Source organism: Hemiscyllium ocellatum, chromosome 14 (genome assembly GCF_020745735.1).
Source record: "Hemiscyllium ocellatum isolate sHemOce1 chromosome 14, sHemOce1.pat.X.cur, whole genome shotgun sequence".
Classification (NCBI taxonomy): Eukaryota; Metazoa; Chordata; class Chondrichthyes; order Orectolobiformes; family Hemiscylliidae; genus Hemiscyllium; species Hemiscyllium ocellatum.
Genome location: NC_083414.1, coordinates 19,682,205 through 19,694,931, shown reverse-complemented (window position 1 = coordinate 19,694,931; position 12,727 = coordinate 19,682,205). Strand labels below are relative to the sequence as shown.

At 41.4% G+C, this 12,727-nt stretch overlaps 1 protein-coding gene across 1 annotated transcript in view; it reads left to right on the top strand.

Moving 5' to 3' along the window:
• Positions 1-12,727, top strand: part of LOC132822087 (interleukin-17 receptor E-like) — a 75,216-nt gene that overhangs the window by 31,459 nt on the left and 31,030 nt on the right. Inside the window, exons 3-7 of the mRNA XM_060835113.1 lie at positions 254-397; positions 3,179-3,285; positions 8,013-8,136; positions 10,760-10,899; positions 12,056-12,112. Of these exons, the coding sequence (XP_060691096.1) occupies positions 254-397; positions 3,179-3,285; positions 8,013-8,136; positions 10,760-10,899; positions 12,056-12,112 (572 nt within the window). The remainder of the gene's footprint in view (positions 1-253; positions 398-3,178; positions 3,286-8,012; positions 8,137-10,759; positions 10,900-12,055; positions 12,113-12,727) is intronic.

Genomic DNA, 12,727 nt, shown 5'->3' with positions numbered 1-12,727 from the left:
CTCCATTCAGGGGTAATTAGGTATGCACAACAATTGACCACCTCTCATGAATGAACAAAAAGAAAATTTGTCTTTGTGATGGAGCTATGTATTGAACACTCCTCAGAAGTAACGTTTAAGATGCTTTGGACATACAATTGTTGACTCCTTCAATGCCATCAGTCTTAGAGGAAGAAAGCCTGTAGTCTCCTGTTGATGATCCTGTAAGCTTTCTCTTGGGTCTCTGAAATGTGTTCATTAATGTTTCCCACAGAGGCTTATACATACCCGGAGCGAGTGGAAACACCTGTTGGATTCAACCTGAACCTCTCCAGCCTTGAAATGTCCACCATCTTGTTCTGTCAATTGTCCAGATGCATCCCGTGTGTCCGAGTGCACATCAGAATGAACAACTCAGGTAGGACTGGGAGTCCATTGGAGTATACCCTCTGGTGTGTCTGGGATTTGAACTGTTTGGTATGATGCTGTTGAAAGATGATCACTGTGGATATTCAAATGGCCTTTTATGGGATCCAGATGAGAAATAGAATTCAAAAATCATGGGAAGAGCCTATGAACAGAGTTGTGTAAGTGAGATGTAAGCACATCCTATAAAGCAGTTGGAATAATAGCTCCACCCAAGGTCAAAGCTGGAGTATACATCGCTGTCCAATTTCTAAATCCATGCCGATTCTCGATGGACAGGATAGAAACTCTACCCATTGCTCAAGAAGTGAGGCCTAAGACCTGTTAACCCCTGGGCCTCAGTTAAATTCCACTAGTCAACTTCCCACCTCCTGAAGTCTAGAGGGATCAGTGATGGAACTGGCGATACGAATTTTGGATGAGACTGGGGCAGGGGTGGAAAATATCCCCAAAGTCAGGAATGCCTCGGATTTCCTTCTGATACTAGGTATATTGGGAGAAATGTTTCCATATAAAAAATAAGCTTTGGTACAACTCGTCCACGCCGACCAGGTATCCTAAACTAATTGAGTTGCATTTGCCAGCACTTGGCCCATATCCCTCTAAACCCTTCATATTCGTATACTCATCCAGATGCCTTTTTATATGTTGTAATTGTACCAGTCTCCACCACTTCCTCTGGCAGCTCATTCCATACATGCACCACCCTCTGTATGAAAATGTTGCCCCTTTGGTCCCTTTTAAGCTTTCCCCTCTCACCTTAAATCTGTGCCCTCTAGTTCTAGATTCCCTCTTATCAGGGAAAATACCTTAACTTATCTATGCCCCTCATGACTTTATAAACCTCTATAAGGTCACCCCTCAGCCTCTGATGCGCCAGGGAAAATAGTCCCAGCCTATTAAGCCTCTCCCTATAGCTTGAACCCTTCAACCCTGGCAACATCCTCGGAAATCTTTAAATGCAGACTGGCTCTGAGTAGCTTCAGGTTAACTAGATTGCTTGGGTGATTGTAACTGGCCACTCAGCAAGGTTCCACCAGGTAGCTATGGTCATAATTGGCCCAGAGTATCTAAAATCTGAGTATGAATCGAACAGGTTTCCCAGCTATGAGGCAGGTGTAAGTTTGCCAAGAGGCGTGTTCCAAGATTTGCAATTGAATACAATGATTATTCTGGCTGTGTCCAATCCACGTGTTTCCTCCAGAGTTTAGATCTGGCTGGAATTCGGTTGTCTAATAAAACAGAATAAATCATTTATTATAAACTGTGTGAGAGTTGAACCTGTTGGTCTTTGCTAAGGTCCTAGGGAGTGTTGCTGAATAAAGAGACCTTGGAGTACAGGTTCATAGCTCCTTGAAAGTGGAGTCACAGATAGATAGGATAGTGAAGAAGGCGTTTGGTATGCTTTCCTTTATTGTTCAGAGTATTGAGTAGAGGAGTTGGGAGGTCATGTTGCGGCTGTACAGGACATTGATTTGGCCACTTTTGGAATATTGCGTGCAATTCTGGTCTCTTTCCTATTGGAAAGATGTTGTGAAACTTGAAAGGGTTCAGAAAAGATTTGCAAGGATGTTGCCAGGGTTGGAGGATTTGAGCTATAGGGAGAGGCTGAATAGACTGGGAATGTTTTCCCTGTAGTGTTGGACGTTGAGGGGTGACTTTATAGAGGTTTATAAAATCATGAGGGACATGGATAGGATAAGCAGACAAGGTTTTTTTTTTCCGTGGGGTGGGGGAGTCCAGAACTTAGAGGACATAGATTCAGGGTGAAAGGGTAAAGATATAAAAGGCAACTTTTTCACGCAGAGGGTTGTGCGCGTATGGAATGAGCTGCCAGAGGAAGTAGTGGAGGCTGGTACAATCGCAATATTTAAATGGAATCTGGATGGGTATATGAATAGGAAGGGTTGAAAGAGATATGGACCAAGTGCTGGTAAATGGGACTAGATTAGGTTAGGATATCTGGGTAGTATGGACGAGGTGGACCAAAGAGTTTGTTTCCGTGCTATATATCTCTATGGCTATGACTCTAACTTCCTTTGCCGATAGACTTTCAGTTTGACTATTGGATGCAGAACTGATTTCTTAAAAACCGAAAGAACTGCAGATGTTCAAAATCCGAAACAAAAGCCGAAATTGTTGGGAAAGTTCTGTAGGTCTGGCAGCATTTGTGGAAAGAAATCAGGGTTAATGTTTCAGTGACCCTTCCTCAGACTGATGGTAGCTAGAAAAAAGGATGAGAGGAGGAGGTAAGGAGCAAGCAATAGATGGAGATAAAGCCCGAAGAGAGAGAAGAATTGTTGAACAGACAAGGAGTAGGTAATCAGCTGAGAACAATGAATGTCTATTAATGGGGACCATTAAGGCTAACAGTGGGTGATGTGTAATAGAGAGCATGTGATAACAAGGCCTGGTATGTGGGTGTTGAAGTAAGGACTGATTCAGGAACTGGGTTTGCTTTCAGCCTCGGGCACCTGTCTGTGTGGAGTTTGCACATTCTCCCTGTGTCTGTGTGGGTTTCCTCTGTGTGTTCTGGTTTTCTCCTACAGTCCATAGATGTGCGGGTTAGGTGGATTGGCCATGCTAAATTACCTACTATGTCCAGGGATTACAGGCTAGGTGGATGAACCATGAGAAATGCAGGAGGAGGGGGATCTGGGTGGGTTGCTCTTCAGAGGGTCGGTGTGGACTTAATGGACCGAATGCCCTACTTCCACACTGTGTAGGGATTCTATGATTCCTTGCCCTACTTTAATTTCTATCTCTCCTTCAGTGCCGGTGATAATTGACGGAGTGCAAATTCACTTCTTTGAATATAAAAGCAACAGAAACAGTGAGATTCAAGTCCGGTGGAGAAACTACATGCCACCTGTTAACACAGTGAGTCCTCATTCTCTGTTATTATCAAGAGTTTACAGTAAGAAATAACTACTTGGTCCAATAAATGGTGTTTTCTGCTCAGCCCAAGCCTCCTCTCACTTTACTTCATCATCTCAACCCATCAACACATTTTGTCTCAATTTGTCCTCAGCGTCTGCTGTCGACCTGTTTAAGTTTAACTGGGATACTGTATGCCTTTCAACCTTATTTGAAAGTAGGCATAGAGCAGATCATGCCAAAAGCTTTCCATGTCAGGCTGATGCCTCTTTTGGGTGTATTCTAACGTTATTACTTGAGATTACTTTGACTTGTATATTACAAAACTCTCAATGGCACATTCTAATTCCCGCCCACTGTCCTGAGCTTGAGAAGAAACCATTCGGTACTATACTGAGGAAACTCAGGCAGGTCACTGCTTTTAATGACTGGGAATATCATTTGTCTGAGTAAAATTTCAGGGCAGTCTTTAGTGATGGCGGATCACATCAGACCCTTTCTGTTCAGTTCAAAATATCAAGCAAATTGTATTTATAAAAGGCTAACAGAAGCAGATTGGAAAAAGTACCGTATATACTCACATATAGGTCGAGTTTTGAAGACCGTTTCTAAAGCTGAAATTAGGGAGTTGACCTATACACAAAGTATTGTTTTCGAGGGGATGAAATTCATGCTTGGCATGAGTCAAAAAATGGACAAACCAGAGCCAGGTCTCTATATAAAATAATAACAAAAGGAAAAATAATTATGGCCATTATTGAATATTTATCTCCAAAATAACTGTCTCCATTCTGCCTGCTATGGTAAAATACATTTACCAGTACTGTAAATTGCATGTAGATCTACACATATGTACAAAAGTTAATAGGCATACCAATGGGCAGTCAGGCCATCTACTGCGGTATTTGTGCAATCCACAATTCATAAAATAAAAACAGAGAAGCCGTAAAAACAAAAGAAAAAATTAGACATAATATTTTATTTAGAAAAGACCACATGAAACTATTAATAATATGATAAACACTTTACATCAAAAAAACAGATTCACAGCAAAAAGCTCTTCTTACTGTATATCACAAGTATTATGTTTTAGCTACTTAAAACAAAAATTACTGGTACATGCAAAAGTCCGTTAGGTCCTTCAAATTCCCTGTCCTCATCAGTTGCATCACTGAATAATTCATTCCAGTCTTCTGGGTCAAGCATATCATATGGATTATCTTCATCTGCACTCTCAAGGAGATCGTCAATTGATTTGCCATCACTTCCATCTGACCATGAATATTCCTCCTCCATACCATCTAAAGCATTAGGAATTCCACTTTTTTTTTGAAGGCTTTCACGATAGTTTCCGTTTTCATCTCCTTCTAGGACTTAACAATCCACTCACATACAGTTCCAAATAATGGGGCACACATGTTGCCACCCTTTGTGAAGCTTTTCTTTCCTTCTTGCATCCAGTTGTCCCATTTCTTCCATACTAAGTCCTTAAAAGGTTTATTGCTGCTAACATCCAAGTGGCTGCACCATGCTCGTAAGGCCTCTATGAATCATTGTAATGTCAGTATTGTTGGCTCGAAGTTCACTGATAACACTTCTCACTCTGTGTGATCTGAACACATCCCAACCCAGTAAGCTTTTTTCCTTCCTAAGTCCATCTGGCCGCATATTTCAGACCTTCCCAATCCAAGTCTTGCATCCACCTTCATCTATACACCCTATTTTTCATGAATGAGGACAACAATGCCGTTCAGACATTTCTGTTTGGGCAGAGTTTTCAGCTTAAAAATCACCATAGGCTTTAACTTGGTTCCATCTGTCATACAAGCAAGCACCACAGTGAATCGACTCCTTTCATGGCTAGTAGTCTTAAACTAAACTGTTTTTCTTCTAATCTTGTCCATATTTCTGTTCCCTGGCATATCAAAGTTCCTTGGGTTTCGTCCATATTGCAAAAGCTTGAGAGCTGTGCCTATTTTTCTTCTGACTTCTGATGACAAAATGATGGAACCCAATTAACTTGACATTAATTGCTGGTAGATATTGGGCAATCTTGGTTTTCTGTCCAAGCATTAAATCATAACTTTTCATAAACCTACTGCACCATCCAGCCCTGGCTTTGAGATCACTGAATCCAGTTTGTTTTTGCTTGGTATTGGAGTGTATTCTTTACATTGTCCAGTCACTATGCTTCTGTTCTGCCGACACTGAGTTACCCAGTCAGCAATCTTTTCTCCGAGTTGTGGCCACTTGTTTAGCTTTCCTCAGTTGGCATACTTCTGTTTTGGTACAGCCTTTAACTGTGTGGCTTTTTTTCCTCCAATCTCAAACATGTTTTTTCAGAAACACAGACCTCCCTTGCAGCTGCGCTATTGTTGTTCTTCTCTACAACTTCAATAACTTTTAGTTTAAACTGTGCTGTATACTTGTCATGCCATTTCATTAGAAAAATTTGGGGGAGTTTTACATTAAGTTCAGAGCACAACTGTATATGACACCTACTTCTAAGAAACTGAGGCAACAAAGGGAAGACAAGGTTGAGGGCTACCATAGGGTACTGTATATATTTGCAAGCACAGGTCAAATGTATGTAAATATTACAAATATATACAGTGCATTCAGTTTAATGATTTGAAAATCACGTTGCACAAATATATGTTATATGCATAGCATGTGATGATGCAGGTATTGCATTTGAATCAAAAAATGTGCAAATCATGCCCTTTAAGGCTGCATATATGGGCAGGAAAAGATCTCTGAAAAACTAGGGTCAACTTATACATGAGGTATATGAAAAATACCAGACCTTTTGGCCAAAAATAAGGGGATTACTAATACACAAGATCGGCCTATGCACCAATATATGCAGTATGTGGAGCCAGGAATTTTGTAGCACAGAAGGCAGCTGTTTGGCCTGTAATGTTGGTGCTACATCTTTTGAAAGAGCTATCTGTTAGTCGCACTAACTTGAGGGCTCCCTATAAACCCCTCAGGAATATTTCTGTTTTAAAAGTTACAATTGAATCTTCTTTCATTATCTTCTCATGTGGTACAATGCAGATCCTTTTATTCAACTCATTTTTGTAAGACAATAAAAATACTGCAACTCTTAAAACTAAAAGTGCCCTTTGTAGACATATTTCAATCATACTCTGTTTTCCTTATTTATCTTGCATTTCTTGCCACTGCAAGTGCCTGCAACTGTTTCACGTCAATGTAGTTTTGTCTATTCTCTCCTCCCGCTGAGTCACAATGCCAGATTATAGTCTAATAGGTTCATTTGAAATCACAAGTTTTCACTTCATCTGATGAAGGAGCAGTGCTCTGAAAGCTTGAGATTTCAAATAAACCTGTTGGACTATAACCTGGTGTCATGTGACTTCTGACTTTGTCCCTCCCAGTCCAACACCTGCACCTCTACAGCATGGCTACCATTGAAGTAAAAGGAAATTCTCATGTGCCAGTGCCTAAATTTGAATTATAACTATCAAAAACTTGCAGTTTTTACCACACAAAGTCTGTTAAAGGAGCCTGAATCTTAAACTGTTCATGCACAACTATTAAATCAAAACAAGAGACAAAAAAAACCCTTAGTTTTCCCTTATATGTGTGAACACGCATTCTAAATCAGGAAGTGGCTTCATTTCTGGAATTTGAATGCTTGTTTTTCATTGTGAGATTGCATTTAATTAGCTTTCTGAACCATCTGCTCTACAACACATGCTGATAAAGTGCTGTATTGGGGTTTCGAAATCCTGTTGACCCAAGGTCTCAAACCAGAGGGGAACATCATGACTTGTACTTTTGAGAGTCCCATGAGGGTTCCTCAATATTACCTGGCTCTTCTGCTAGACTTTGGCTGCTGTAATCTCAAGTCAGGACATGGTTTTGCTGGGCCCCATCCTTATGTCTAACATTCTATGGCCTTGTGAGGTCTGTCTGCCATTTACGAGGTCTGTGATGTCAGGGATTGGTGGGGATGAGACCACAGTATTCTAAATCTTGCTTCATCTTTAAAAGAGGCTGAGTTGGGACTTAGTTGAAACTTTTAATGAGTATCTTAAAAGAGGAAAGTTTAGTCAAGAGGTGTAGGCCCAGAATTCCAGTTTGACAAAGGGTCAGTCAGACTCGAAACGTCAGCTGTTTTCTCTCCTTACAGATGCTGCCAGACCTGCTGAGATTTTCCAGTATTTTCTCTTTTGGTTTCAGATTCCAGCATCTGCAGTAATTTGCTTTAATGATTATAATTAGGAATGCACGAGGCCCGTATTTTTGGGGATGTGGAGATCTCTGAGGATTATGGAGCTAAATTTGATTAGGAATGGGTAAGGGACACATTCGTGGAGGGATCTGAAAACAAGGATGAGAAATGGTCAGTCTGACATCTTTGCGGGGTGGACACCTCTGGCATTTTGGGGATTATTAGTAAGGAATGTCGGCCCAGCAGCGGTAACACTCCCAATCGCGAGGAAATTTGATGAAAGTATGCTTCCTCTGAACGTGGAGAAATAACAGAGGCTCACAAGAAAACACAATTCTGGCCTAACAGTTTGGTTCATACCCTCCTATAGATCTCTCTGTGTTATAGTGTGATCTGGAACTCAATCTGAACAGCAGCACCAATATACAGAGGAAGGAGCTGAAAGTCTGTCTTAATAGACACTGTAATTTGCTTTTAATCTACATCTGATCACATTCAAAAGAGATACTTTTCTTTTAAATATGTACAGGCTAACTTCATATATGAATGCTTTGAGTCAGATGCTGGGTCGAAAGTGGAAGTTGGAGTTAAGACAATCCCAGATTATGGATACCAGTTAACTGAAGAATACAACGTGGAGGATTATGAAACTGGTATGAATCATAACTCAATGCTACATAGTCAGGCAGCAGTGATATCACTGACCTTCATGTTGCAGTTGATGTCTTCAGATTTATGGTGACCTGTTTCAGTGACTCTCACACTTGGGCTACTAACTTAGAGTCATAGAGTCTTTGAGATGTACAGCACAGAAACACACCCTTTGATCCAACTCGTCCATGCCGACCAGATATCCCAACCTAATTTAGTCCCACCTGCTAGCACCTGGCCCACATCCCTCCAAACCCTTCCTATTCATATACCCATCCAAATGCCTTTTAAATGTTGTGATTGTACCAGCCTCTACCACTTCCTCTGGCAGCTCATTCCATACATATACCAACCTGTGCATGAAAAAGTTGCCCCTTAGGTCTCTCTCATATCTTTCTCCTCTCATCCTAAACCTCAGCCCTGTGGTTCTGGACTCCTCCAACCAAGGAAAAGACATTTGTCTATTCACACTATCCAGGCCCCTGATGATTTTAAAAACCTCTATAAGGTCACCTCTCAGCCTCCGATGCTCCAGGGAAAACAGTCCCAGCCTGTTCAGCTTCTCCCTGTAGCTCAAATCCTCCAACCCTGACAACATCCTTGTAAATCTTTTCTGAACCCTTTCAAGTTTCACAACATCCTTCTGATAGGAAAGAGACCAGAATTGCACGCAATATTCCAAAAGTGGCCTAACCAATGTCCTGTACAGCCATAACATGACCTCCCAACTCCTGTACTCAATACACTGACCAATAAAGGAAAGCATACCAAACGCCGCCTTCACTATCCTATCTAACCTGCAACTCTATTTTCAAGGAACTATGAACCTGCTCTCCAAGGTCGCTTTGTTCAGCAACACTTCCTAGGACCTTATCATTAAGTGTATAAGTCCTGCTAAGATTTGCATTCCCAAAATGCAGCACCTCGCATTTATTTGAATTAAATTCCATCTGCCACTTCTCAGCCCATTGGCCCATCTGATCAAGATTCTGTTGTAACTGAGGAAACCTTCGTTGTCCACTACATCTCCAATTTTGGTGTCATCTGCAAACTTGCTAACTATACCTCCTATGCTCACATCCAAATCATTTATATAAATGATGAAAAGTAGTGGACCAGCACCGATCCTGTGGCACTCCACTGGTCACAGACCTCCAGTTGAAAAGCAACCCTCCACCACCACCCTCTGTCTTCTACCTTCGAGCCAGTTCTGTATCCAAATAGCTAGTTCTCCCAGTATTCCATGAGATCTAACCTTGCTAACCAGTCTCCCTTGTCGAACCTCGTCGAATGCTTTACTGAAGTCCATATAGATCACGTCTACTGCTCTCCCCACATCAATCCTCTTTGTTACTTCTTCAAAGAACTCAGTCAAGTTTGTGAGACATGATTTCCCACACACAAAGCCATGTTGACTATTCCATGTTGACTATTAGTCCTTGCCTTTCCAAATATATGTACATCCTGTCCCTCATGATTCCCTCCAACAACTTGCCCACCACTGACGTCAGGCTTACCGGTCTGTAGTTTCCTGGGTTGTCCTTACCACCATTCTTAAATAGTGGCACTACGTTAGCCAATCTCCAGTCTTTTGGCACCTCACCTGTGACTATCGATGATACAAATATCTCCGTAAGAGGCCTAGCAAACACTTCCCTAGCTTTCCACAGAGTTCTAGGCTACACCTGATCAGTTCCTGGGGATTTATCTAATTTATGTATTTCGAGACATCCAGCACTTCCTCCTTTGTAGTATGGATACTTTTCAAGATGGCACCATCTATTTCCCTACATTTGATATCTTCCATGTACTTTTCCATTGTAATCACTGATGCAAAATACTCAATTAGTATCTCCCCCGTCTCCTGCATACTTCAATCGGTGTTGATATGTACTGAAAACAAAGAATGCTGAAGAAACCCAGCAGGTTAACATTTTGGGTCCAGTGACCCTTCCCTAGAATTCTGTTCTAAACTCAGACCTGCTGAGCTTTGACAGCAACTTCTATTTTTGTACCTATAATCATGGGAGTGATTGAAGCGTGAAGATTGGAACGTTAGTTGGAATTGGTGCAGGGTAAGACAGAGCTAGAGACAGGCACTGAGGAAAGAGATGGAACTGTGCAAGTGAGCTTTAGCTAGCATTTTGGGTCTTGGAGGGTGCTGACACTAGGAGGGAGACACTGAAAGGGAACGTGCTGAAAAATTCCAATGGAAATCCTGTCGGAGAGAAGAGCAGAACTTCCCCAAGTTGGGCAACCTGGAAGAGATGTGACAGTGAATTAAACACCCGGGGAGGAGGTGGGACTTGAACCCAGGCTTCATGGCCCAGAGGTAGAGCCACTTCCACTGCACCACCAGGAGCTATCTTAGCCCCTTAGTTAAAAGTGGGTGATTTGACATTCCTGCCATAGGGCTGGTTGGATAAGAAGTGCTGGCCTTAGAACCAATAGGAACATTGTATGAATCAGTAAAGAGAAAGTTAATCTGGATAGCCTAAGCAGGCTATATAATACACACTGAAACTCGGAACTGTCTTCACAATGGATTAGTTTTCATTCATTAATGACATCCATATCACATTGTTCATGCAAACAGTATTTAATCATTCTGCTGTTTCTCTGTAGGTTCACAGATGAATTACTCTGTTATCCTTAAGAAGAAGCAAATTCTAGTTACTGCCCCCCTAGGTCGTGTTTTGAAAGCCATGCTGTGTTATAAGCGGGGCCTGGTGTGTCGTGAGCTCAAGAATAGCTCCATTCTATTGGTAAGAAGCTGACACAGGATAGATCTATTGTGAGGTAATGAGGGTTCTGTCACTGGGTTGTCTTAACACAATCTTACAAAAACTTGATGTACAATGCAACGTTTAGGGTGATGGGACATGGCCGCATCACAGCAATACCCCTGGGTGGGTGCATTGTTGGCAAGGCCAGCATTTATTACAATTTCAGATATTAAAAAATGCACATAAGGGGACACCAAGGATAAGGTGGGACGGAAGTGATTACATTTTCATAAGTACACCATTGTCTAAAGTGTTTTGGGACATTCTGAGAATATGGATGTCGTGACAGATTTATTTATTTATTTTGTGAATTTTCTTAAGCTGTTGCTGTTTTGTGCATCATTGATGTGGTCTGCAGCAGTTCAAGAATGCAGCTTACCCCACCACCTTCTCTAGGGATGGGAAAAACGACTGTTTCAGCCAGCAATGCCCATGTCCTGAAAGTGAATTAAAAGGTGTTGCTAGAAACAGGAATATCAGAAGCAAAAATCTTACAAGGTCAGGGAGTTATTTTCAAAACCCATGTCAATGTGTAATTTGTGGTCGATCCCTATGGATGTGTAACATTGATATGTCTCAGAAAACATTTAGCCTATTGATAGATTTTGGTGCTGTAAAGCTTTATGTTTTGTCCTTTCTCATTTTGGGCAAAATGTTGTATTGCAGAAGTCCATTAATGCACTTACTAGACCAAGTTGAAGACTATGCTAAAGCTTATCCTCTGGCCATTTAATACTCAGGATTATTTCAGTTTTTTGGGGGGAAATGCAACAGTGGTCATGTCACTGGACTCATAATCCAAAAGCCCAGCCAAATGTTCTGTGATCATTTGTTTGAATTCCACTTTGACAGATGATAAAATCTGGAATCAAAACTCTACTCTAATGGTGACCATGTAACCAATGATAATTATCATTAAAAACTAGACCATCGCTTCACCGATGCCCTTTTAGGGAGGACATCTGTCATCCTTAGTTGGTCTGGCCTGCATGTGACTCCAGAACTACAACAATATGGTTGACTCTGAACTGCCTTCTGGTCCTGATCAAGGGACAAATAGGGATGGGCAAAAAAACGACTAGACTGTTCTGAATGAGTTCTAATTTTTTGAATTGCTTTGTATGTGTCATTGCAGATTAACAGCACATTCTCTCTGTCCTATGAATACCTGCTTCCTTGCCTCTGTGTCCAGGTAATGATGGTTGAAGCTAAACTTCAGTTAAGCCTTTATCTTTGGATTCTTCATTATAGCAAATACCCTGCAGACTCTGAGTTGCCTTTCTTGATCAGTTCGGGATTCTTCTCTACTGCGCAGACAAGTTTCTTTTTTTTAAATAAAGAAAGATCCGAAGTAATGGAACGGCAATGCCCTGATTATGAAAGCACACCGAGCAGGATTTGACTACATTTAGGATTTATTCCTTTCGTTTTAAATTGGCCGAGCAATGTCATTAATGAATGAAGCATAGGAAGGGAGGAAGGATTAGGTAGCAGTTTTCTAACTTCGATTCTTGTTCACTCGAGCTCTTAGACCAAAACATTGCCCTTGAATCATCATAAGTCAGTTTGTACGCATACCTTGCTCCCAAGAGAAGTGCCCAGCTGAGACTGACTCACTTCCTGAAATTGAATCTGCAGTGTCAGTTGGCAGGGATGAAGTATTGGTAATTTGAAGTTTTTTTTAAGTAGTACATGGAATGTTTGCAGTACCTTTTAACTTTGGGGTTTGCAGAAATCTCCAAAACAGGGTTTGCTTCTGGCCTGCTGTTTTTTTTCTCCCCGGATCTCCCCAGGCCCTGTAGCATCA